The 27,746-nt window shown below is 47.6% G+C and overlaps 1 protein-coding gene across 2 annotated transcripts in view; it reads left to right on the top strand.

Annotated features, from left to right (window-relative positions):
- Window positions 1–9,494: 9,494 nt before the first annotated feature.
- LOC117527225 (dynein regulatory complex subunit 4-like) overlaps window positions 9,495–27,746 on the top strand; it is a 56,792-nt gene continuing 38,540 nt past the window's right edge. The window contains exons 1-7 of one of the 2 annotated variants that reach the window (XM_034189458.1): window positions 9,495–9,625; window positions 9,934–10,029; window positions 20,337–20,534; window positions 23,832–24,029; window positions 24,137–24,191; window positions 24,276–24,481; window positions 24,563–24,730. In XM_034189458.1, the coding sequence (XP_034045349.1) occupies window positions 9,623–9,625; window positions 9,934–10,029; window positions 20,337–20,534; window positions 23,832–24,029; window positions 24,137–24,191; window positions 24,276–24,481; window positions 24,563–24,730 (924 nt within the window). In that variant the 5' untranslated portion in view covers window positions 9,495–9,622. Of the gene's footprint in view, window positions 9,626–9,864; window positions 10,030–20,336; window positions 20,535–23,831; window positions 24,030–24,136; window positions 24,192–24,275; window positions 24,482–24,562; window positions 24,731–27,746 lie in introns of those variants that run through there. The other variant, XM_034189449.1, reaches the window with a different exon arrangement.

Raw genomic sequence — 27,746 nt, 5'->3', positions numbered from 1 at the left:
TCGCCTTCCGCATCGCGGCGGCGAGATCCGGCTGGAATAGCACTGCCCTCCGCGCTGCCTTTGTAAACGGACTGTCTCTGGTCCTAAAAGAGCACCTGGTGGCTAAGGACGAACCGCGGGATTTAGATGGGCTCATCGATCTAGTCATACGACTCGACAACCGGTTAGAAGAACGTCGTCGGGAACGAGGCGAAGGGCGTGGCCAAGCACGCGTCGTCCCTCTCCCTTCCGGGTCCGATCGAGCTCCGCCCTCCCCACGCTCCTCTGTTCCTGCGCTCCGTGCGCCTATGGCTCCCCCTGCTGACGAAGCTATGGACACGAGCAGGGCAACATTTAGGGCACCTGGAGCACAAAGGAGGCGGGCCCACGGAGCTTGTTATGTTTGTGGCTCGAGTGAGCACATGGCAAACGACTGCCCCGAGCGGTTAAACTCCAACGCCCGCCCCTAGAGACTGGGCCAGGGGTGGGCCAAAACATTCACGTGGGACACACCCACATTGCTACACGACTCCCAGTCACGATCCTTTATGAGGATTCAACCCTGAAGGCCCCAGCACTGGTGGACACGGGCTCTGAGGGGAATCTGCTTGACAGTAGATGGGCCAGGGAGATAGGGCTCCCTCTGGTGGCTCTTACCTCGCCTGTGCAGGTTCGGGCGCTAGATGGCTCCCTACTCCCACCAATCACACATAAGACACCTCCAGTAACTCTGGTGGTGTCAGGTAACCACCGGGAGGTGATCGAGTTCTTCGTGACTCAGGCCACCTCCCGTGTGGTTTTAGGGTTTCCATGGATGCTAAAGCACAATCCCCGGATTGATTGGCCGTCCGGGGTGGTGGTTCAGTGGAGCGAAACCTGCCATCGGGAGTGTCTAGGTTCCTCGGTTCCTCCCGGCTCCCAAGCTAAGGAGGAGGTCCGAGTCCCGCCCAATCTGAAGGCGGTGCCAGCGGAGTACCGTGACCTCGCTGATGTGTTCAGCAAGGATCTGGTTCTCACGCTTCCTCCTCACCGCCCATACGATTGTGCCATTGATTTGGTTCCAGGCAGTGAGTTTCCGTCCAGTAGGCTGTACAACCTCTCACGGCCGGAGCGTGAATCAATGGAGACCTACATCCGGGACTCATTAGCTGCCGGGTTGATCCGGAATTCCACCTCTCCGATGGGTGCTGGTTTCTTTTTTGTGGGTAAAAAGGATGGCGGGCTTCGTCCATGCATTGATTATAGGGGGTTGAACGAAATCACGGTTCGCAATCGATACCCGTTGCCCCTGTTGGATTCGGTGTTCACCCCCTTGCATGGAGCCAATATCTTCACCAAACTTGATCTTAGGAATGCCTATCATTTGGTTCGGATCCGGAAGGGAGACGAATGGAAGACGGCATTTAACACCCCGTTGGGCCATTTTGAGTACCTGGTCATGCCGTTCGGTCTCACTAACGCTCCCGCGACCTTCCAAGCATTGGTAAACGATGTCCTGCGGGACTTCCTGCACCGGTTCGTCTTCGTGTATCTGGACGATATACTCATCTTTTCCCCGGATCCTGAGACTCATGTCCGGCATGTCCGTCAGGTCCTGCAGCGGTTGTTGGAGAACCGCCTGTTTGTGAAGGGCGAGAAGTGTGAGTTCCACCGCACTTCTTTGTCCTTCCTGGGGTTTATCATCTCCTCTAACTCCGTCGCCCCGGACCCGGCCAAGGTTGCGGCGGTGAGAGATTGGCCCCAACCTACAAGCCGTAGGAAGCTGCAACAGTTCCTCGGTTTTGCTAATTTTTATAGGAGGTTCATTAAGGGCTACAGTCAGGTAGTTAGCCCCCTGACAGCCCTGACCTCTCCAAAAGTTCCCTTCACCTGGTCGGACCGGTGCGAGGCCGCGTTCAAGGAGTTGAAACGGCGCTTCTCGTCTGCACCAGTTCTGGTGCAGCCCGATCCTAGCCGCCAGTTAGTGGTTGAAGTGGATGCCTCGGACTCAGGGATAGGAGCGGTGCTCTCCCAGAGCGGGAAGACCGATAAGGTCCTTCACCCGTGTGCCTATTTTTCTCGCAGGTTGACCCCCGCTGAACGGAATTATGACGTCGGCAATCGGGAACTCCTTGCTGTGAAAGAGGCCCTCGAAGAGTGGAGACATCTGTTGGAGGGAACAGCCGTGCCATTCACGGTTTTCACTGACCATCGGAACCTGGAGTACATCAGAACCGCCAAGCGTCTGAACCCCAGGCAAGCCCGCTGGTCACTGTTCTTTGGCCGTTTTGACTTCCGGATTACCTACCGTCCCGGGACCAAGAATCAGAGATCGGATGCATTGTCCCGGGTGCACGAAGATGAGGTCAAAACGGAACCGTCGGATCCCCCGGATCCCATCATCCCGGAGTCCGCTATCGTGGCCGCCCTCACCTGGGACGTAGAGAAGACCGTCCGGGAGGCCCTGACCCGTGTCCCGGACCCCGGAAACGGACCAAAAAACAGACTATACGTCCCACCAGAGGCTAGAGCTGCAGTCCTGGACTTCTGTCACGGTTCTAAGCTCTCCTGTCACCCAGGGGTGCGAAGGACCGTGGCAGTCGTCCGGCAACGCTTCTGGTGGGCATCCCTGGAGACCGACGTCCGGGACTACGTCCAGGCCTGTACCACCTGCGCCAGGGGCAAGGCCGATCATAGGAAGACCTCAGGGCAGCTACAGCCATTGCCCGTGCCTCATCGCCCCTGGTCCCACATCGGCCTGGACTTCGTCACGGGTCTCCCGCCGTCCCAGGGAAACACCGTCGTCTTCACGATAGTGGACCGTTTCTCCAAGGCGGCCCACTTCGTGGCCCTCCCAAAGCTCCCTACGGCCCAGGAGACAGCGGACCTCCTGGTCCACCACGTCGTCCGTCTGCATGGCATACCATCAGACATCGTCTCCGATCGCGGTCCCCAGTTCACCTCACATGTCTGGAGGAGCTTCTGCCGGGAACTGGGGGCCACGGTCAGCCTCTCGTCTGGGTACCACCCCCAGACCAACGGGCAGGCAGAGCGGGCGAATCAAGAACTGGAGCAGACACTTCGCTGTGTGACAGCCGCGCACCCGACGGCCTGGAGTACCCACCTGGCCTGGATCGAGTACGCCCACAACAGCCAAGTGTCATCAGCCACCGGCCTCTCCCCGTTTGAGGTGTGCTTGGGGTATCAGCCCCCCTTGTTTCCGGTGGTAGAGGGAGAGGTCGGTGTGCCCTCGGTCCAGGCCCACCTACGGAAGTGCCGTCGGGTGTGGCGGGCCGCTCGCTCTGCCTTGTTGCAGGCCCGGACGAGGGCGAAGAGACATGCAGACCGGCGGCGAGCCCCGGCCCCCAAGTATCGTCCTGGGCAGGAGGTCTGGTTGTCCACGAGGACGTTCCCCTACAGGTTGATTCGCCCAAACTGCAAGACCGGTACATCGGACCTTATAAGATCCTCAAGGTCATCAACCCCGCCGCAGTGAGGCTCCAGCTTCCGGCCTCACTGCGGATCCATCCAGTCTTCCATGTTTCCCGGATCAAGCCTCTTCACACCTCACCCCTCTGCACCCCGGGTCCGGCGCCGCCTCCTGCCCGGATCATCGACGGAGCACCGGCTTGGACTGTCCGCCGGCTCCTTGACGTCCGTCGGATGGGCCGGGGTTTTCAGTATCTGGTGGACTGGGAGGGGTACGGCCCCGAGGAGCGCTCCTGGGTGAGGAAGGGCTTCATCCTGGACCCGGCCCTCCTGGCCGACTTCTACCGACGCCACCCGGACAAGCCCGGTCGTGCGCCAGGAGGCGCCCGTTGAGGGGGGGGTCCTGTTGTGTGGGCCGCTGAAGAGGAGGTACTGCTGGCCCACCACCACCAGAGGGCGCCCTGCCTGGAGTGCGGGCTCCAGGCACCAGAGGGCGCTGCCGCATCATGGGAGTAGCCTGGGTGACAGCTGTCACCCATCACCAGACACAGCTGTTCTACTCAGCACCAAGGTATATCAGGAGGACGGCGTCTCCACCTCAGTGCCGAGATATCGCCTAAGACCAAGGTAGTATTCTCTGCAGGTACACATTGCATTATCAACTAAAACCTTGTTTTCAGGACTGGTGACTACTAAACACCTCATTTTGGGATAAGTACTCACCTTCCTGCTATTCTTGCCAAGAGGTGGAGGCGGCTTCTCCCCTCTCTGTTACGGGGTGCGTTCATCCACTCCTGTGTGTTGTTGCTCTCTCCTGCCAGCAGTACCGGATCCGACGAGCGGAGGCAGTGGCCACCTGGGAATTCGGGACTTGGCGGTTCCAGTATTTCCAGGGTTCGGTGGCAGAGGAGATCTGGGTGGTTCCGGTTCGACTGAGACAGACGTCTCCTACCTTCGAGCCTGCCCACACGACACCAACGGATTCGACCCCAAATTGTGTTTGTTGTATTACTCGTGCTGGTTTCTGTAGTAAATCTTGTTATTTACTCTCTCCATTGTCCGTTCATTGCGCCCCCTGTTGTGGGTCCGTGTTCCTACACTTTCACAACAGTAACAAATGCAACAGCGGACATTAAGTCAAAAACTGAAAAGATTCAGATTATTACAAAAGCGGCAGTAAGCATTTGGATATGGTGGGTTTAAAGTGGGAAGTAATACGGGATGGACTCGGTGTGCAATCAAGTCAGAAAGGGAATAGTTTGGGATGATCTTATTGATTATGGTACTCTTACAAAGCAGTTTATTGTCTTTGTGAGATGAGATAAGAAACAGCCAATGTTCCCCAGGCCAAAACAAATCCCTCTGGAGGAAAAACAGTCGGGTAATTTGACCTTCAGGCTTGATAAGCCTGTAATGTTATGGTTACAGCAGTGAAATCACTTTTTAACAGTTCCACTTGCACAACCAAATCCCAATTATGAATTAAGAATATTCCCAATTATGAATTAAGAATATTCTGAAATCTTCAGCTTCAACTGCAAGGCACGCATCTGCTCCAAGATGTCATCCAATTTGCGTCTGAGTTCAAGAGTCATCACAGTCTGAGAATGCACTGGCTTGCCAACCTCATTAATCATGACAGACAAGCGAGGGGCCGTGGTTCTTGATGCCGCCGTCTTGCCAATTTTCCAGTAGATCAGGGCAGCACATAAGCCAAAAAGTACCAGCCCTGCTAATATGAGACCAAAAATGAATAAATCCTTGACGTCCTCAACGGAGAAAGGCACCAAGCATGCAACACGCCGAGACCCCCAGGAGTCGAGGACATAGCCCGCAGGATATGTTCCATCTGGGCAGGTAGGATCCCCGATCCTGACCTTCTTGTAGAAAAAATGGTGTCAATAGTATTCAGAGACCAGCTGATCAATTCCATGGTTAATCCAATAGTAGTCCAATAGATCCAGAATCCAATATACTTTGAGAAATTCACAGTCTGGTGAAGTAGGGACTTGAAGGTTAAAGGCAGAGAACAGAGATAAGGGATAGTGGAGGAGATGCGACCACCCTCGTCAGAGTCCCAAGCTGTTGAATATGATATATTCAAGAAACATGGTTAAAGCTTAGCTTGGATTTTGTGTTAGTTGGCTACATTGGTGTTAAGAGAGATAGGGAACAAGGAAATGGGGGAGGGCGTGCTACCATATAGAGTAATAGGTATAGGGAAAGAGCATGAATATGTGCTGGTGGAAGTATGGGCGGAAAAATAGTGGTAATAAACTATTATAATCCATGTAAACAGTTAGAATTTGATGAACTAGAGAAAGTGAAAAGCATTGACAGTGATAATGTTATCAGTGTGGGGATTTCAATGCCCATAATCCATTATGGGGAGGGGAAAGATCAGATAATAATAGTCAGATAATAGAAGATATGTTAAATGAAAGAAGCTCAGTGTGTCTAAATGATGCTGAAAAGACAAGGATAGATATATGAACTGGCAAAAACTCAGTGATCTCACATTAGCGTCTAAGCAGACACACTGGCTCCAAAGTGTGAGTGGGTTGGGTAATACAAAGGGACTGTAGGATGTGATCACTATCCAGGTGTGTGTAGACTGGATATTAGTATATCACAGCATACTGAGAATGGTAATGGAAGACAGGGTCTTCTGAAAAGCAAACTGGGGAAGATTTATGGAAGTGAGTGACATGTACGTGAGCTTAGTGCAAGAAGAAGATGATGTGGAGAAATTTGAACTGCAACAGAGTACATTTGGCTGCAGTGACTGTTGTACCTATAAGAGTACAGGTAAACATTTGAGGAAAGCTGTTCCTTGCTGGAATGATAAGTGTGATGAGGCAGTTAAGAACAGAGCTCTTAGATTGTTATAAAGGATTCATAATTGCCAGCATCTGAAGCAGTTACAGGCAGCAGTGAGGAGAACTATAAGACAAACAAAAAGGACCTATTGGAGAGATTATTGTGGCTCTATTGGAAATACCACTTCTATAGATGAAATATGGGGGATGATCAAGAAGAGGATGGAAGGTAATAGAAGACAGTGGAGCTACCCTATCCTTTCTGATGGAGAGCACAAGGCAATATCAAATGCAGAATAAGCAGAAATGATGGTGAGAACTCTGAGTAGAGTGCACAGTCTATTTGAAGAGGAGAAAAGGGGCAGAGCAGAAACACGGTCTGTTCTGAAGTTAGTCAAAGAAAAGAAAGTCTCAAGATAGGTATAATGTTCCATTCACTCTGGAAGAGTTAAAGGGTAAATGTAAAAAGTCACCTCCTGGAAAATATGAAGTTTGTTATTCTATGTTAAGACACTTAAGTGATGAAGAACTTCAGAAGCTTTTAAATTTGTATAACAAGGTGTGGGATGAAGGCAAGATTCCTTCAGGGTGGAAGGAGGCAGTTGTCCCCATCAAGAAACCAGGGAAAGATGGACCAATAGCTTTAACACCTCATGTCAGTAAATTAATGGAAAGACTGGTTAATGTAAGAATAATACACTTAATTGAGAAAAGAGGGCTGATGGCAAATGGTAAATGTCCTGCATTTATATAGTGCTTTTCCACCTGCATCAGAAGCTCAAAGTGCTTTACAATAATGCCTCACATTCACCCTGATGTCAGGGTGCTGCCATACAAGGCCTGCATCTTGGCCACCAGAGTGGATTTAGAAAAGGGAGAAGCACCACTGACACAATATTATGCTTCGAAGATGAGATAAGGAAAGCTCAGGTAAACAAAGAGACTGTGGTGCAATATTTTTAGATGTAGAGATGCATATGACATGCTCTGGGTGGAGGGCCTGTTAATCAAGATGGGTATGATAGGAATAGGAGGAAATATGTTTAACTCAGTAATGGACTTCTTGAAGGGGAGACGTATTCAGGTTAAAATAGGATCAGAAATATCAAGGAAATGTCTGGTAGAAAATGAAACCCCTCAAGGAAGTGTGATAAGTCCTATACTGTTTAATGTTATGATAAATGATGTTTTCTCAAAGTTTATAGAAAAGAGGGAAAAATGTTAAATTTATTGTGGGAAAGTTACTACAAGCACAATCTTCTACACAAGTAGAAGATTGGGAAAGGAAGTGGGGCTTGAGGTTCTCTGTTGAGAAGACTAAGACTATGTTCGTTACAACAAAGAAAATTGGAGAAAACACAACTGTCGCTGTATGATAAGAACTGGGACAGATTCAAGACTTACGTGGAGGGATCATATAATGAACATGGTTGACAAATGCAAAAAGGTGATGAACATAATGAGGTGTATTGCTGGATCAGATTGGGGAGCAGATATGCATCCTTAAAGCAAATTTATGTGTATTTAGTAAGATCAAGACTGGAATATGGTAACTTGGTATATGGGTCTGCCTCCAAGATAGTTTTGTCTTGGTTGGCTCTAGTTCAAGCTCGGGCCCTCAGGATATGTATAGGAGCAGTGCATTCATCTCCACTGTGTGCTCTGCAAGTTGAAACAGGAGAAATTCCACTTAGCTTGCATCAAAAGCAACTTCAGGCTAATTATTGGATCAACCTGATGAGTTAGAGAGACAATCACCCAGTTAAAGTAATGATTCAACCAAGCTGGGAGTGTAAAGTGAAAGTAAAGTATGCAGTGACTGTGTCAGCTATCAATAGTATTGGGGCAGGTTCATCCAGGGCAAGACCTCCAGGGGTGCATATAACTGGTACTCATTGTGCTTGTGTGTGCAAAACATCATTGTTTGAACAGGCAGTTCTCAGATGTGCTGACAATATTTTAACAGATGAGTCTCATGTTCTGCACTCTGAATATACTTTACTCAACTCAGGAAGGAGGTACAGGGTTCCTCTTTGTAAATATGATCGATATAAATATTCATTTATTCCATTATCAGTGAAGCTCATAAATCTGCAGATAGTCCAGGGAAGACAGCTTAAGGGTATGAATTGCGGAATTTGCACAAGGATGTAATAATGTTGTGTATTTATATTTTATCCTTTGACTTACTGTGTTGTTTTTAATGTATGGGTGCTATGTATTGGATGTGTTGTTGTGTAGCAGACTCTGTCCAAGGCAAATTTCTCCTTAGGGAGACAAATAAAGACACTTTGACTTTGACTTTGATTGATGCACAGCAGAGGGAAACACTTTTCTACAATTTGTCATTGCTTTCCTCTTATGAAGAGCTTCCCTTGTGTTTTCTGCTATGCATCATTTATTTTTAGCACGCACAAGCACCATGAGTACCAGACCAGTTATGTGCACCCTGTTTATGACATTCTTTTGGTGATTAGAGCTGTGGCAAGGAAAGGGGTTGATATAACACTGATGTGGGTTCCAGTGCATATAGGTATGCCAACAAATGAGAACGTTTCTGTGTAGGCTCTCAGTTGTCCAGATGGTTTCCATAGTAGAGAAGCTTGAATCTTCGACTGGACTGGGTTGCTTGACGTGAGGACGTTTCGCTTCAAATCGCAGAAGCTTCCTCAGCTAAAATTCTTGCTCTGGTGGTCTGCAATTTGAAGCGAAACGTCCTCACGTCAAGCAACCCAGTCCAAAGCAGAGGGCAAGTGTTTTGTCAGGAGGAAATTAATTTACAACGGCAAAAATGCAGGGAGCAGGAGATTAAGGGTAGGCACTTATTCTCAAAAGCTAGTAGAGTGACAGATTCAGTAAATAGTTGTAGAAGAAATGGGTGGAAAAGAAAGGATGAAGTCACTATTGGTAGACTGAGAACTGGTTATAATTTCTTGAACAATACTCTCTTCATCCTAGGAAAGCATCCGGTTGGACTGTGTTTAGAATGTCCACAGCCAGAGACAGTGCCGCATGTTCTCATGCATTGTAAAAAAACATTCCAGAGAAAGGCAAGAGCTTCTAACAGAATATAGAAGAATAGGGCAGAAAGAAGTTTCTGTATGAAATAATTTAGACATAAGGTCAAGTGGGAGGGGGAAGTGTTGTTTTTTTAAATACTTAAAAGACACTGGACTCATCGAGTGCGTTTAGTACTGCTATAACGGACTGATGCAGAAGGTGGCAGCAATGCAACACTAAGGATGCCGGGTGCCGTTAAACGCCATAGAAGAAGCAGAAGAAAAGAAGAAGAAGAAGAACGCAGCTGTTTAAATGGTCACGTGGTTCCGTTACCATAGTGACAAGAGTATCTGGCTTTGGAAAGTTGTTTTTGTTTGTTCTGTGTTATTTGAGCAGTGCATCGTTTAGTACATACAATGGTGAGTGCAGTGTTTCACCAGTTCGTGTGTGATATAAAACTGCTCTGTTGGTTTCCTCTGTCGTGGCTCCAGTTAGCCGTGAGCTTGCTAGCCGTTGGCTAATATATATATATATATATATATATATATATATATATATATATATATATATATATATACAGTCTATGACTAGTAGCCGTATTGTACTTGTACATCGTGTGTTCTCCGTGTTTACTGCAGAATTCTCAGCCCCAGAGGATTTCGTTGATACAGTAGGAATAGTCTACATAAACCATGTAATCTCAGTCTACTGAATGTCTTCCCTACAGCCACCAAAATTGAAAGACAAAAGCAATACATCTGCAAAGGCAAGAACACCAACCCTGATAAATGGACGTACGAAGGAGGAGGTGTCCAAGGAGCAGGTCAGAGTGACATTAAAGTTTGAATGATTTATACCAAAATCTTTGGCTGACGTGGTTCGGGCACACAACTACGGAGGCGTATTGCATTCACTGGCTTAAAAAAAAAATAAATAAATAAATAGATCGCTGATCTTGTAATTACTAGAAAAGATAAAGTAATTACAAGCTCAGGATCTCATAATTATGAGATCAGGTGTCTAACTTGTTTATATAAATATATATATACATATACACATACGAGGTCTATTAGAAAAGAAGCAGACACTTATTTTTTTTTTTACTATATGGATTTGAATGACGTGCGATTACACCAATCATGCTTGAACCCTCCTGCGCATGCGTGAGTTTTTTCACGCGTGTCGGTGACCTCATTTCCCTGTGGGCAGGCCTTGAGTGAGATGTGGTCCAGCCCTCTCGGCTGAATTCCTTTGTTTCACACGCTGCTCGAGACGGCGCGCGTTGCTTTATCAAAAATTTTTCTGGACCTGTGAGGAATATCCGAGTGGACACTATTCGAGAAATTATGCTGGTTTTCGGTGAAAAGTTTAACGGCTGATGAGAGATTATGGGGTGTTTCTGTCGCTGGAAGGACTTCCCACGGAGCGGGACGTCGCGCAGCGCTTCCAGGCGCCGTCGTCGGCCTGTTTCGGCCTGAAAACATCCTAATTTAAGGCTTAATTCACCCAAGACGTCATGAGAGAACAGAGAAGATTCAGAAGAGGCCGGCATGAGGACTTTATGCGGACATTCCACTGTTTAAGGACATTTTTTAATGAAAGACGTGCGCGCAAATTCGCCGAGTCGTTTCCGTGACAACTCGGCGAATCTGTGTGCTCCGCGACAGGAAAAACACCTCCATGTTGAAAACCATTTGTAAAATTCAGGCGGCTGTTGATGGCTTTCAACAAGTGAGTATCTGAGAAATTGTTTAACAGCTTGGGCATGTTCCAACTTGTCCGTTAAGGTTTCCAACGGAGGTGTTTTTCCTGTCGCGACCCCCCGCGGTCGGGTCCGGCCCGACATGCGACTCTGCCCGCACGTTCTTTCATTACAAAATGTCCATTAACAATGGAATGTCCGAATAAACTCCTCATGCCGACTTCTTCTGAAAGTTCTCTGTTCTCTGACGACTTACTGGGTCAACAGAGCCTGAAATGTGGAAATTTTTAACTTGAAACGGCGAGACGCTGCCGCCTCGAAGCGCAGATCGCCATCAGGCGCTGTGGGCCGTCCTTACGGCGACACTACCAGACCAAAATCTCTCATCAGCCGTTAAAATTTTTACCGAAAACCAGCTGAATTTATCGAATGGTGTCCACTCAGTTGTGCCTTACAGTTTTGAAAAAATTTTGATCAAACAAAGCAGCAGTCTCTGAGCCATTCCTAAACAATGAAAAAAATCGACGAGAGGGTGGGCCACTCCTCACTCAAAGACTGCCCACAGGCGAATGACGTAACCGACAGGCGTGAAAAAACTCGCATACCCACGAGGGTTCAAGCATGTCTGATGTAATCACACGTGATTCAAATCCATATGGTTTTTGAAAAAATAATAAGGTCGGATACTTTTCTAATAGACCTCGTATATATATATTCCGTACTTCCAGTCCCTCAGTAAAGAAGTGGGCTGAGGTTAGCTGATGATAGCACACTGTGATCAAACACAAAGTGTGGATTTTCTTCAAAGGTGCTCCTGGATGAATGTCCAGGAAGGGGCACGGGTCATCTCACCAAAATGAGATGTGTTTCGCCCCTCTCCAGACTTCCAGCTTTCACTCACACAGCCCCACCGACCACTGAGGGACAAAGAGGAGCTCACTCACAACCGGGCGCATGCCAGTGTAGGTGCCCCGTGCCCCACCTCCCTGGAGGAGTTTCATTCATCCAGGAACACCTTAGGGGAAAATCCACACTTTGTGTGCGCATAGAAGTGGTGTGCAATCACAGTGCAGTGTCAGCAGTTACAAATTGGCAGATTTTCGATTATGACCGGAATTCTCATGCCTGGCTTTACTGATGGACTGGAAGTATGGAAGCCCATTGTACAGAAGCTATAAAAAAAAGAAAAATAGCCTGATCTCGTAATTACGAGATCAAGATCTTGTAATTATGAGATCTTTTCTCGTAATTACAAGATAAGCGCCCTAATTTTTATTAATCCAGTGAATGCAATACACTTCCGTACACAACAGACAGCATATACATTTATTTAAAATTTCTACTTAAATAGTGATACTGAATGATGTGGAAATAAGTTGGTATTTTTGTTGTTCCAGGATTTTTGGGTACCACTGTCATTGTCAGCTGTTTTGCCAGATTTTATTGAATTTTCTGCCCAGTCAGACCTTAATTACTGCTGAAACTTGTGTGTAAAATCCAAAAATAATTATATGCAGTGTATTAGAATTCTGAAATTTTACACTTTACGATAGTCATTTAAGATGCACACAAACCACGCCATGACATTTTTACATATTCTTGAAGAATAAAAAAGCTTTTTCCACATGTTGTCTTTGGTTTTTTTTGTTTTTTTTTACCATAAAATTACACTGAACAAGGATTTAGATGTTTCATTACCCATATGAGAATTTGTATTTATCGCCTCTGATCTTGACCTACTTTATTGCTACAGCGGATGTGACGTCATGTGAGTAAAGGTGTCGAAGCGAGGCTCTGTTTATCAATATGGCAGACACGGACAGCGAAGGCATAGTGAGTGATTATAGCGAAGATTTAAGGGACATATCGATTGTTTTTGAAGAAGATGAGGAAGTTTCTGATGAACGAAGCGATGGTGAAAATAATGAGGGGCTCCAACCGTATATGTTTGAGCCGTACGTGACAGTAGACGAGGATGAAGCGGAGGTGTCAGGGGATGACAACAACAACCTTGTCGAGGAAAATATAAGCCGCTTACAAAACACAGAATGGTTTGTTCACTCACCACCTTTTCTTATAAATTATCATTTATTCCCGGTAGACTGTGTTCACATGAGCACCTGAAAAAAACAGAACATTGACATTTTTGTGTTTTCCATATATACATATGCATGTAAACTGAACAGCCTGTTTTTTGTTCAGACTTATGTTCAAAGTAGATTAGATGTGATACAATTTGATTACAGATGTTCTGTATGTGTATTTTGTGTATTTTAGACAGGAAAGTCTCCATTTAGCATAATTTTTTTTCTAGAATATTATGCCTGAAAAAGTTAACAACAGATATAGAAATAAAATTTTCTTTTATTTAGAAATCTTTTTCCCCCATCCCATGTGGGTCTACAGCTTTTTAGATAAAGATTAGCAATCATTTGATTTGAATAAAATGTGAAGAATTAGCAATCACAAGAAACTGACTTATAAATGATTAAATATGTACAGAAACTTTATTTTCAATGATTTTAGAACAAACTCCTGAATTTAAGCACGCTGTGCTGCTGAAATAATTTTTTCATACACATACAAACACACCGCAGTGTTGTGAAAGTGTAAGTACATGGACCCACAACAGGGGGCGCAAATGAACGGACAATGGAATAGGTCAAATAACACACTTTACTGTTGTGAATATGCACAACAAGTACAACAGATTACAATAATAGACAAAGTCGAATTCACACAGGTGTCGTGTGGGCAGGCTCGAAGATAGGAGACGCCTCTCCAAAGTAGAACCGGAACCACACGGTTTCCTCTGCCACCAGACCCCGGGAATACTGGAGCCGCCAAGTCCCGAACTCCCAGGTGGCCACTGCCTCCGCGTGTCGGACCTGGTACTGCTGGCGAGGAACAGAGGACAATTAAAGGAGGGCGCGTTCGCACCCAGGAATCCGAACGGCAGGTAAGTTACCTCCACCTCTCGTTGGAAAATACTCAGAGCAAAACACAAAAGTCACAAAGATCACTGTTAAACAGTCAGCTGAGCACGTTACCTTCTCAGTAGAAACGATATCTCGGCGATGAGGTGGAGATGCCGTCCTGCTGATATACCCCTGCAGATCCGATGATTGATGACAGCTGTCGCAGGTGATGGGTGACAGCTGTCACTCTGGCTGCTCCTGCAAGGCGGCAGCGCCCTCTAGTGCCTGGAGCCCGCACTCCAGGCAGGGCGCCCTCTGGTGGTGGTGGGCCAGCAGTACCTCCTCTTCAGCGGCCCACACAACAGGACCCCCCCTCAACGGGCGCCTCCTGGCGCCCGACCAGGCTTGTCCGGGTGGCGGCGGTAGAAGTCGGCCAGGAGGGCCGGGTCCAGGATGAAGCTCCTCTTCACCCAGGAGCGTTCTTCGGGGCCGTACCCCTCCCAGTCCACCAAATACTGGAAGCCCCGGCCCATCCGTCGGACATCCAAAAGCCGGCGCACAATCCAAGCCGGCTCGCCATCGATGATCCGGGCAGGAGGTGGTGCCGGACCCGGAGTACAGAGTGGTGAGGTGTGATGTGGTTTGATCCTTGACACGTGAAACACGGGATGGATCCGCAGTGAGGCCGGAAGCTGAAGCCTCACTGCGGCGGGACTGATGACCTTGAGGATTTTAAAGGGACCTATGTACCGTTCCTGTAGTTTCGGGGAGGCTACTTGGAGTGGAATGTCCTTGGTTGACAACCACACCTCCTGCCCTGGACGATACGTAGGGGCCGGGGTCCGCCGACGGTCTGCATGGGCCTTTGCCCTCATCCGGGCCTTCAGCAAAGCAGAACGGGCGGCTCGCCACACCCGACGGCACTTCCGCAGGTGGGCCTGGACCGAGGGCACACCGACCTCTCCCTCAACCACCGGAAACAACGGGGGCTGATACCCTAAAAGGGGAGAGGCCGGTGGCTGACGACACTTGGCTGTTGTGGGCATACTCGATCCAGGCCAGATGGGTACTCCAGGCCGCCGGGTGCGCGGCTGTCACGCAACGCAGGGTCTGCTCCATCTCTTGGTTGGCCCGTTCTGCTTGCCCGTTGGTTTGGGGATGATACCCAGATGAGAGACTGACCATGGCCCCCAGTTCCCGGCAGAAGCTCCTCCAGACGTGCGAGGAGAACTGGGGCCCGCATGGGAACTGTTGGGATCCCATGCAGCCGGACGACGTGGTGGACCAGGAGGTCCGCTGTCTCCTGGGCCGTTGGGAGCTTCGGGAGGGCCACGAAGTGTGCCGCCTTGGAGAATCGGTCCACTATCGTGAGGATGACGGTGTTGCCCTGGGACGGCGGGAGGCCCGTGACAAAATCCAGGCCGATGTGAGACCAGGGGCGATGAGGCACGGGCAGCGGCTGTAGCAATCCCGATACCTTGCGATGGTCGGCCTTGCCCCTGGCGCAGGTGGTACAGGCCTGGATATAATCCCGGACGTCGGCCTCCAGGGACGCCCACCAGAAGCGCTGCCGGACAACTGCCACGGTTCTTCGCACCCCTGGATGACAGGACAGCTTAAAGCCGTGACAGAAGTCCAGGACTGCAGCCCTAGCGTCTGGTGGGACGTAAAGTCTATTCTTCGGCCCGGTTCCGGGGTCCGGGTTTCGTGCCAGGGCCTCCCGGACGGTTCTCTCTACTTCCCAGGTGAGGGTGGCCACGATAGTGGACTCCGGGATGATGGGTTCCGGTGGATCCGACAACTCCGTTTTGACTTCGTCTTCATGTACCCGGGACAAGGCATCCGATCTCTGGTTTTTGGTCCCGGGACGGTAGGTGATCCGGAAGTCAAAACGGCCGAAGAACAGTGACCAGCGGGCTTGCCTGGGGTTCAGCCGCTTGGCGGTCCTGATATACTCCAGGTTCCGGTGGTCAGTGAAAACCGTGAATGGCACGGACGTTCCCTCCAACAGATGTCTCCACTCTTCAAGGGCCTCTTTCACCGCAAGGAGCTCTCGATTGCCGACGTCATAGTTCCGTTCGGCCGGGGTCAACCTGCGGGAAAAATAGGCACACGGGTGAAGGACCTTATCGGTCTTCCCGCTCTGGGAAAGCACAGCTCCTATCCCTGAGTCCGAGGCATCCACTTCAACCACTAACTGGCGACTAGGATCGGGCTGCACCAGAACGGGTGCAGACGAGAAGCGCCGTTTCAACTCGTTGAACGCGGCATCGCAACGATCCGACCAGGTGAAGGGGACTTTTGGTGAGGTCAGGGCTGTCAGGGGGCTAACTACCTGACTGTAGCCCATAATGAACCTCCTGTAGAAATTTGCAAAGCCGAGGAACTGTTGCAGCTTCCTACGGCTAGTGGGTTGGGGCCAGTCTCTCACCGCCGCAACCTTGGCCGGATCAGGAGCGACGGAGTTGGGGGAGATGATAAACCCCAGGAAGGACAAAGATGTGCGGTGAAACTCACACTTCTCGCCCTTCACAAACAGCCGGTTCTCCAACAACCGCTGCAGGACCTGACGTATATGCCGGACATGAGTCTCAGGATCCGGAGAAAAGATGAGTATATCGTCTAGATATACGAAGACGAATCGGTGCAGGAAATCCCACAAGACATCATTAACTAATGCTTGGAACGTCGCGGGGGCGTTTGTGAGGCCGAACGGCATGACCAGGTACTCAAAGTGACCTAATGGGGTGTTGAATGCCATCTTCCATTCGTCTCCCTTCCGGATCCGAACCAGGTGATACGCATTTCTAAGATCCAGCTTAGTAAAGATTTTGGCTCCATGTAGGGGGGTGAACACGGAATCTAATAATGGCAACGGGTATCGGTTGCGAACCGTAATCTCGTTCAGCCCCCTGTAATCAATACATGGACGAAGTCCGCCATCTTTCTTGCCCACAAAAAAGAAACCTGCCCCCATCGGGGAGGTGGAGTTTTGGATCAGCCCGGCAGCTAATGAGTCCCGGATGTAGGTCTCCATTGATTCGCGCTCAGGTCGTGAGAGGTTGTACAGCCTGCTGGACGGGAACTCAGCGCCTGGAACCAAATCAATGGCACAATCGTACGGACGGTGCGAGGGAAGGGTGAGTGCCAGATCCTTGCTGAAGACGTCAGCAAGATCGTGGTACTCAACCGGCACTGCCGTCAGATTGGGAGGGACTTTGACCTCCTCCTTAGCCTGGGAACCGGGAGGAACCGAGGATCCTAAACACACCCGATGGCAGGTTTCGCTCCACTGAACCACCACCCCAGACGGCCAATCGATCCGGGGATTGTGCTTTAACATCCATGGGATGCCCAAAATCACGCGGGAGGTAGAAGGAGTTACAAAAAACTCAATCTCCTCCCGGTGGTTTCCAGACACCACCAGAGTTACTGGTGGTGTCTTGTGTGTGAGTAAAGGGAGGAGGGTGCCATCTAGTGCCCGCACCTGCAATGGTGTAGGAAGCGCCACCAGAGGGAGCCCTACCTCCTTTGCCCATCTGCTGTCTAGCAGATTCCCTTCTGACCCCGTGTCCACCAGTGCTCGGGCTTGAAGGGTTAAATCCCTGCTCAGGATTGTGACTGGGAGTCGTGTGGCAGTTTGTGTGTGTCTCACTTGAATGTCTTGACCCCCCCTTAGCCCAGTCTCTAAGGGCGAGTGTTGACGTTTTGGCCGTTTGGGGCAGTCTCTCTGTGTGTGCTCTGTTGAGCTGCAGAGAAAACACTCTCCACGGATCAGCCTCCCCATTTTGGCCCTGTGCGTCTCCCTAACAACATCAACAGGGGGAGCTGTTGCCCCACAAAGCGCTGCGGCTGTGGAGCGTGGGGAGGGCGGCCCCTTTTCGAACCCGGAAGGGAGAGGGGCGGCGCGTATCTGGTCACGTCCTTCTCCTCGCTTCCGACGGCGTTCCTCTAACCGATTGTCTAATCGTATAACGAGATCGATAAGCCCGTCTAAATCCCGCGGTTCGTCCTTAGCCACCAGGAGCTCCTTCAGGACCAACGACAGTCCGTTTACGAAGGCGGCGCGGAGGGCAGTGTTATTCCAGCCGGACCTCGCAGCCGTGATGCGGAAGTCGACTGCATAAGCAGCTGCGCTCCGGCGCCCCTGTCTCATTGACAGCAGCACGGCTGAAGCGGTCTCTCCTCTATTTGGGTGATCGAACACTGTTCTGAACTCCCTCACAAACCCATCATATGTCAGAAGGAGCCGTGAATTTTGCTCCCAAAGCGCTGTAGCCCAAGCGCGTGCCTTGCCGCGAAGCAGATTAATCACATAAGCTATCTTGCTAGAATCAGTCGCGTACATGACAGGACGTTGTGCGAAGACGAGCGAACACTGCATAAGGAAGTCCGCGCACGTCTCCACACAACCTCCGTACGGCTCTGGAGGGCTTATGTATGCTTCCGGGGAAGGTGGGAGGGGTCGTTGAACGACCAGTGGAACGTCACTGTTACGCACAGGGTCGACAGGAGGGAGAGCCGCAGCAGCGCCCTGAGGGCGCACCTCCACCTGCGCGGCGAGAGCCTCCACCCTGCGGTTAAGGAGGACGTTCTGCTCGGTCATTAAATCCAACCGAGCTGTGAAAACGGTGAGGATCCGCTGCAACTCACCGATCATTCCTCCTGCGGGCGCCTGTGCGCCCTGTTCTTCCATTGGCCGTTCAACAGCCGGTTGACGCCCCTCGGGATCCATGACGAGGTGGCCGAGATATCCTGTTGTGAAAGTGTAAGTACACGGACCCACAACAGGGGGCGCAAATGAACGGACAATGGAATAGGTCAAATAACACACTTTACTGTTGTGAATATGCACAACAAGTACAACAGATTACAATAATAGACAAAGTCGAATTCACACAGGTGTCGTGTGGGCAGGCTCGAAGATAGGAGACGCCTCTCCAAAGTAGAACCGGAACCACACGGTTTCCTCCGCCACCAGACCCCGGGAATACTGGAGCCGCCAAGTCCCGAACTCCCAGGTGGCCACTGCCTCCGCGTGTCGGACCTGGTACTGCTGGCGAGGAACAAAGGACAATTAAAGGAGGGCGCGTTCGCACCCAAGAATCCGAACGGCAGGTAAGTTACCTCCACCTCTCGTTGGAAAATACTCAGAGCAAAACACAAAAGTCACAAAGATCACTGTTAAACAGTCAGCTGAGCACGTTACCTTCTCAGTAGAAACGATATCTCGGCGATGAGGTGGAGATGTCGTCCTGCTGATATACCCCTGCAGATCCGATGATTGATGACAGCTGTCGCAGGTGATGGGTGACAGCTGTCACTCTGGCTGCTCCTGCAAGGCGGCAGCGCCCTCTAGTGCCTGGAGCCCTCACTCCAGGCAGGGCGCCCTCTGGTGGTGGTGGGCCAGCAGTACCTCCTCTTCAGCGGCCCACACAACACGCAGTCCAGGTCCAAAGTGATCAAAATGCAGGTGGAACTGCCAGGAATACATGATCATTTATAGGAAAAGGTGGTGAGTGAACAAACCATTTTTTTTGTAAGCGGCTTATATCCTCCTCAACAGCATTGTTGTCATCCCCTGACACCTCCACTTCATGCTCATCTTCTGTCGCATACGGCTCGAACATATACAGCTGGAGCCCCTCATTATTTTCACCGTCGTTGCGTTCATCAGAAACTTCCTCATCTTCTTAAAAAACAATCAATATGTCACTTAAATCTTCACTATAATTGCACACTATGCCTTCGCTGTCCGTGTCTGCCATATTGGTAAACAGAGCCTTGCTTCGACACCTTTACTCGCATGACGTACGTCCGTCGCAGCGATAATGTAGGTCAAGCTCAGAGGCGGTAAATACAAATTCTCATATGGGTAATGAAACATCTAAATCCTTGTTCAGTGTAATTTTATGGTAAAAAAACAAAGACAACATGTGGAAAAAGCTTTTTTTATTCTTCAAGAATATGTAAAAACGTCATGGCGTGGCAGGGACCATTTAAAGACCAAAAGAGATAAACTGCCCACAGCAGCACACACATAGAAAGAAGAGGTGGTAGTTCAGTCAAAATGGACAAATGGTTAAAAAAGTAAAAACAAAAACAAACTGAACATTGGTGGATATGCACCTCTCATTATCCTTAAAAATATAGTAAAACTCCCAGTGTTTCCTCCTACTATCTTATATTTATGTCAGAATGCATATTAAAAAGTATACTACCAGTCTCATGCCTGAATAATTAACTTCAGGATTAATAAAGTTCTTTCTTATTCTTAGTTTTTTACCTGGGACTGCTCCCGCATGCCAGGTTATGATGTGCATTTTTTCTGTTATGGCTTTTTAGTTGCTGATGAAAAGTCATATTCATTAGATTGATCTTTCAGAGCAAAATCCTCACCAGTCAGATTTGGTTTCTAATATTACCTAGTATTATTGGACTTGGAGGCACAGATGTAGATTTTGGAGCTCACATATGCTCACACATAGTGAATGGATTTGAGTGTTTCAGATGGAAGAGCACATTATGCACCTTCAAGAAGAGCTGGACAGAGAGAGAGAAGAGAGGAACTACTTTCAGCTGGAGAGGGATCAGATCCACAACTTCTGGGAGATCACCGAAAGACAGCTGGATGAGACTCAGGCTCTGCTGAAAAACTTGAACAAGGAGATAGAAGAGGCGGAGGGGCGCCACCAAGTGGAGATAAAGGTCATAAACAAATATCCATCCATTTTGTATACCCACTTATTCCAATTAAGGGTCACAGGGGGCTGGAGCCTATCCCAGCAGTCATAGAGCATGGATAGGACGCCAGTCTGTCGCAGGGCATAAATAAATATGCATGCTTAAAATGCAGTTAAGAGACAGTTTTTCTCGAGTGTTAATTCAGTTCAGTTCAAGTTCATTCAAAACTAAAATACTCCATAGTAAAAGCCATAACCAAATACAACTTCAGCGCTGTTGTCATAACAGACTTTATGTTGTAGCAGAAAAAATGGGTCTAATGCTGCGTTCACACCGGACGACGTGAGTGACGGCGGCGACAGGTTGCCATGTAATCCTTATGGAAGGACGCGTTGTGGCCCCACAAAAGTTAAAGCTACGCAATGCGACGCGATGGACGCGAATTAAGCGACGTGAATGAAGCAATGTGAATGAAGCGATTTTGAGTGACTAGCGCATTTGTGGCGCGATATCGCGTTACATTTCCCTCCTCCCCAATTTGAAAAATCTGAACTTTTTCATCTTGTTGTGTTGCGATGACCAGTCAGGGACTGAATATGTAGTGACGTGGAGATGTCTGGATTTATACTTGATGTGGACATGTCCTGTCTCTGGCAGCCAGTCTGTGACCAGGACTTATGTCCCTTTTGTCCTGTATTTCACAATTATATATGACAGAGTTTGAGGGGAGAGCGAGCAGCAGCACCGCATTAGCGGCAGCAGCCGTTTTTTTTTTTTTTTTCACGTGCGCGCGTGACCGAATCAACTGTGAAGATCATTTTATTAACTACACAGATGTATAATAAAACAAATGGTGACTGGTTTATAACACAATTTTGACAGAGTTGGAGGGGAGAGCGAGCAGCAGCACTGCAGCAGTAGCCAGTTTTTTTTTATTTTTATTTTTTATTGTTCACATGTGTGTGTGCGAACGGGACAGGAGGTCATCAAACTGGGTCCTGGAGAGGTGGAAGTACCGCTGAAAGCGACCGTCATCCAGACGCAGCTCCTGCAGCAAATGATGAATTTGTGGCATCCGGTGTTAACGCGGCTCAATCAGAGCGACACGTGTCCAACATCAGGCGAGGGATGCTAATTTGTGGCGTCACGTGGCGTGAACGTGGCATTAGACTGTTTTCTACTTCAGTGTTCCACTTCCCCAGTGCTTTTATTGTGATTGCTGCCTCACTGACTCCTAAATGGAACTGAGGCATTTTTACTGTTAAGAGACAGCGTGGTGTACTTTTTGTTATGACATGTCAAAATGGTTGTAGAATATAAAATTAATGGATGCAGCAATTTCTGACCAAATTTGACAGACACAGCTGGTGTGTCCTTTACTGCCCTCAGTTCAGTGTGTGTTGAGGTGATTCTCTCAGCTAAAGCCATTAAATAACGTGCTCATATGACATTACTGGTTATTTGCACTCAGATGAGTACTGATCAGTGACACATATACAGACAAATGAAGGTTCTGGTTTGGACCCTTGTAAACAGTGGACTTACAAACAGAGGTATTTAGCAAGACTTAAAAGTACCATGGTTTGTGTTACTAAGTACACTTGTAGTAATACACAAGTATGTATTATACAAGTTACAACTATTTCTCACACTATTTATCATATGCTGGGGAATGTAGCTCACTGTATTGACAATTGTTGCAAGTCCTAAAGATACACTTCTACACCAAGATTCACAATTGTATTTGTGTATTTTTTTTATTAAACAGTTCCAGGTTCAAGGCCATCCCTTCCCATTATCCATGTAACTTGGAGTTACGTCAGGAAGGACATCCGGTGTACAACTTGTGCCAAATCAACATGCAGTTCCATGTTGGCACTGGTGTAGCAACCCTAAGGAACAAGGGAGAAGCCAGTAGAACTTATTTTTTGTCAACTGTCATTATTAGGGTTGGGTATCATGAATCGGTTCTTTTCGAGAATCGTTAAGAAATGATTCGATCCACTGACATCAATAGCCTTTTTGCGTAACGATTCCCTTATCGGCCCTTCAGAGTGGCCATTGTTTTTGAAGGTGTTTGTCGGGAAAATGATCATTTCTCTACGTTGACACTGCAGCGGGTCTGTATTCAACCGCTTCTGTAAGCTGTTAGAAGCGGTTGAGGCCCACTTCTGACAGCTTGAAACAATGAAGCAGTGCTCCAACCCGCTGCTTTGCTGGTTCTTTGCTTCACTGCTTTTCAGAAGCGGCAAGTCCGCTTCTTATCCCCTCTCAAAGCCAGCAAAATATGTCAATCGTGAGTCACTTTGTGCAGATTAAAGTCACTAACTGGGACTCCTGTCTTGTTGCGAGAACAAAATGAGAATCGTCCTCCATTCCATTCGCACAGCTCTAAATGCTGTGCCGCGCTCTGCCGAGTCAAGTTAGAAAGATAGAGTCTGGTCGGAATTAATAACTTCAAAGCAAATCGCCATTTAAATCAAATAACACCTCTTTCCAAACGTTGTAATACAAACAATAAACTGCAGTCTATCAAAATGTTTTTTTTCCTCCTAAAATGAGACGTCCTGCACTGACGAGCAGCACAGCTGGCTGAGTTCAGCTCAGAGGTGTGGAGTGACATTCATGCCAAAATGTCTGAAAGGAAATACTTCTGACAAAAACTAGATTTTGTTTATTTCTATTTATGTCCAGAGTTTAAGGATCCAGTGACCAATTTCATATTTATTTACTTTAAGACTCAATAAAATGTTATTGACATAGAAAATCTGTAAAGCCTACTTTTAGTACACAGAAAATTCACAAGAGGTCGATAAGGGAATCGATAAGGAATCGGATCAATAAACTGAATCGATAATGGCATTGATATCGATAAAATCTCATCAGTACCCATCCCTAGTCATTATACCCTTATACTGTTTTTTTGTTTTTTAACCACGACTCCTATTATTATATGAGATGAGGTGTGTGTGGGGGGTTGGGGGGGCGGGGTGCGTGGCATCATGGCCGTGGCTGAGGGGCTTCAGACAGCTGTTGTTTATCCTTCACCTGTGCACTTAGCATCAACTTTTATTGTTCAGGATTTTTTAAAATATCAAGATTTCATCATTTTAATGATTATTTGTGCACATTTTTTGGTGTCACCTATGCTTTAAAGGGATATGATTAAAATGTGTTGCACAAAAGAATCTTTGTGAAGATGAACAGTTTTTTTTTTTTTCTGTTTTGGTTTTGTTGTCTGAGCAGGCACTGTTGTGTATGGTCTCTGGAGTAACTTATGAGTGCAGAATGAAGTTTGTTCTGCGCATTTTGTATCCTTAGGTGTATAAGCAGAAGATGAAGCATCTCTTGTGTGAACACCAGAACACGATGTCAGAGCTGAGAGCGGATCATGTCGTTTCCATTGAGGCAATCCAGAAAGACCAAGCGGTGTTAGAGAATGAGCTTCTCCAGGGCATGAGTGCGCTCAAAGTGGATATTCAGGAGGCCCCTACTGAAAACCTTCAGGAGCTCAAAATGGTGAGCAGATACAAAGTCTACTTTAGTTTTTGGTTTAAATCACTTTTTCTTGTATTGCAATGCGCATCAGTGCAACAGGCAACCAGATTGAATTCTTATTCCAACAGAAACATGACAAAGAAAAAACTGAAATGAAAAACAAACTGGAGACTCAACTGTCAGGTAAAAAACAAACTAAAGAACAGTTTATGACCACTGAGTTCAAAACTCTTTCTGAAACTAACCAGGAATTTTAATTTTAATCAGAAATCAAAGCAAAGTATGAGCAAAAGTATGAGTTGCTGCTGCAAGAACTGGACAACAAGAGGAAAGCTGATGTCAGCGAGTTTGAAGATCAGAAGAACAGCCATATCACCTGTCTCATAAACAACCACAAGAAAGCTCTGACAGATTACAGAGCTGACTTACAAAAACAAAAGGTTCATGATTTAGATTTGAACAATTCTTTGAGTGTAAGTGGACACACCCACACACACAGAGCATCCTGCACAGTTGTGTTTTGTTTTATACATATTTTAGTTGGTATTTTACAGGCACACGTTGAAGAGCTGAAGTTAAAAGAGATGGAAAAGAAGGCGGCCTTTGCAGACATTTCATTGGAAAACAAGTGCCTTACTAGTGATCCGAAGAAAGCCATCGAGGAAGTAGCTAAACTTCAGAAGAGACTGAAATTCTACGAGAAGGACAAGAATATGTTGGTGGTGTGTTTGTGACACATTTCTTATAGATTTATAATTAACTAGGCCACAGTGCCCATATAGGCATGAGCATGAAGACAGTAAAGGTTACAGCAATTTGACATTTGAACCCAATGATGTTGACCTTCAGTGACAATGACTATTAATTTTTTCAACCTTGACTGACTGACCAGGTTTTGTAGAAAACAACAGAAGTACCTGGGAGAACAACTGGCCAACAAAGAGGCAGATGTGACCTAGGCCCCGATGATCAACCTTTGGTAAATTTGGCTTTGTTGGGCAATTCCAGAACCAATCTACATATGTGTGCCACATTTTATGCAAATCAGAGTGGAAGAACTTCAGTCTTGATCAGCCACAATGGCAATTGAACCCAATGACCTTGTTTGACCTTTGGCAAATTTGACTTTACATGGGCAATTCCAGGACCCATCTCCATATTTGTGCCAAGTTTCATGCAATTCAGAGTGAAAATCTTACATTTGGACTTTTGACCCTCAGTGACCTTAACCGCTGTGACTGATGTTTGATGCCGCCTGGCCTATCCCAGATCCTGCCTTACATAGGTGTGCCGAGTTTAATGGTCATTGGACTGCAAAACCATAATTTAGAACTTTGACCATAATGACTTGGACAACTCAGCCACATGGGGTGTGCAGCCAGTACACTCTGAGTGCTGGTCTCAAGCCCAGATAAATCAATCAATCAATTTTTTTATATAGCGCCAAATCACAACAAACAGTTGCCCCAAGGCACTTTATATTGTAAGGCAAGGCCATACAATAATTATGTAAAACCCCAACGGTCAAAATGACCCCCTTTGAGCAAGCATTTCTAGAAATGAGAGCTGCTCCATCCAAAGTGGGATGGATGCCGTCTCTCCTAACAAGACCAGGTTTTCCCCAGAAGCTTTGCCAATTATCTATGAAGCCCACCTCATTTTTTGGACACCACTCAGACAGCCAGCAATTCAAGGAGAACATGCGGCTAAACATGTCACTCCCGGTCTGATTGGGGAGGGGCCCAGAGAAAACTACAGAGTCCGACATTGTTTTTGCAAAGTTACACACCGATTCAATGTTAATTTTAGTGACCTCCGATTGGCGTAACTGGGTGTCATTACTGCCGACGTGAATTACAATCTTACCAAATTTACGCTTAGCCTTAGCCAGCAGTTTCAAATTTCCTTCAATGTCGCCTGCTCTGGCCCCCGGAAGACAATTGACTATGGTTGCTGGTGTCGCTAACTTCACATTTCTCAAAACAGAGTCGCCAATAACCAGAGTTTGATCCTTGGCGGGTGTGTCGTCGAGTGGGGAAAAACGGTTAGAAATGTGAACGGGTTGGCGGTGTACACGGGGCTTCTGTTTAGAACTACGCTTCCTCCTCACAGTCACCCAGTCGGCCTGCTTTCCCGGCTGCTCGGGATCTGCCAGGGGGGAACTAACGGCGGCTAAGCTACCTTGGTCCGCACCGACTACAGGGGCCTGGCTAGCTGAAGAATTTTCCACGGTGCGGAGCCGAGTCTCCAATTCGCCCAGCCTGGCCTCCAAAGCTACGAATAAGCTACACTTATTACAAGTACCGTTACTGCTAAAGGAGGCCGAGGAATAACTAAACATTTCACACCCAGAGCAGAAAAGTGCGGGAGAGACAGGAGAAGCCGCCATGCTAAATCGGCTAAGAGCTAGTAGCTACGCTAAGCTAGCGGATTCCTAAAAACACGCAAAGTGAATAATGTGTAAATAATTTAGAGGTGATTCAGCAGAGGGAGTGCTTTAGTTAAGGCACGTAAAGATTACACTGGGAAACAAATCGTAATCTAGATAACTAGATCAATCTAACTGCGCAGATTAAACAGCTAACAGATACAGAAAAACACCGCTGTGCTCCGGAACAGGAAGTGATACAATACCGCAGTGAGAGCCAACCACCAGTAGAGGCTTGTAGGATTGCTTCAGGAAGAGCATCCAGCATAAAACAAGGCAAAATAAAGCTGCAGGGTAGAAATTGAATTTACATATCGGATCGGTTGAGGCTCAGGTTAACAATGACCGCCACTGGTGCCATTGTCCAACAGGGCACCAGCAGAAATTGGGCTACTGCTGGACGAAGAAGAGGAGGAGAATGTGTCCACAGACAGAGGGAGACAAGGAAGACTAGAATGGTAGAAGTGAGAGTCAGAACTTTGAATGTTGGTAGTGTAACTTGTAAAGGAAGAGAGCTGACTGATATGATGAAGGAGAAAGGGAGACATATTGTGTGTGCAAGAGACCAAGTGGAAGGGAAGTAAGAGCAGGAGCATAGGTGGTGGGCTCAAGTTGTATTATGTTGAGGATAGGAAGAGAAGTGGTGTTAGGGTCATTTTAAAGGAAGAGTATGTTAAGAGTGTGTTGGATTGGTTATGTGATTGTCTGACAGGGTGATGAGAGTGAAGTTGGAAATTGAAGGGGTGATCATGAATATCATCAGTGCATGTGTCCCACAGGTAGCTTGTGAGACGAAAGAGAAAGGAGATTTCTGGAGTGAGTTAGATGAGGTGGTGGAGAGTGTGCCCAAGCATGAAAGAGTGGTTATAGGAGCAGATGTCAGCGGGCATGTTGGCAAAGGGAACAGGTGATGAAGGAATGGGTAGATATGGTATCAAGGACAGGAATGTGGGAGGGCAGATGGTAGTTGATATTGCAAAAAGCATAGAAATGGCTGTGGTGACTGCCTACTTGAAGAAAAGGGAGTAGCACAGGATGCCTTATAAGAGTGGAGGAAGGTGGGCACACGGGTCAATCAATCAATTCAATCAATTTTATTTATATAGCGCCAAATCACAACAAACAGTTGCCCCAAGGCGCTTTATATTGTAAGGCAAGGTCATACAATAATTACGTAAAAACCCCAAGGGTCAAAACGACCCCCTGTGAGCAAGCACTTGGCGACAGTGGGAAGGAAAAACTCCCTTTTAACAGGAAGAAACCTCCAGCAGAACCAGGCTCAGGGAGGGGCAGTCTTCTGCTGGGATTGG

The sequence above is a fragment of the Thalassophryne amazonica genome, chromosome 2 (genome assembly GCF_902500255.1).
Source record: "Thalassophryne amazonica chromosome 2, fThaAma1.1, whole genome shotgun sequence".
Taxonomy (NCBI): Eukaryota; Metazoa; Chordata; class Actinopteri; order Batrachoidiformes; family Batrachoididae; genus Thalassophryne; species Thalassophryne amazonica.
Note: the sequence above shows the minus strand (reverse complement) of the source record. Positions and strands in the feature narration are given on the sequence as shown.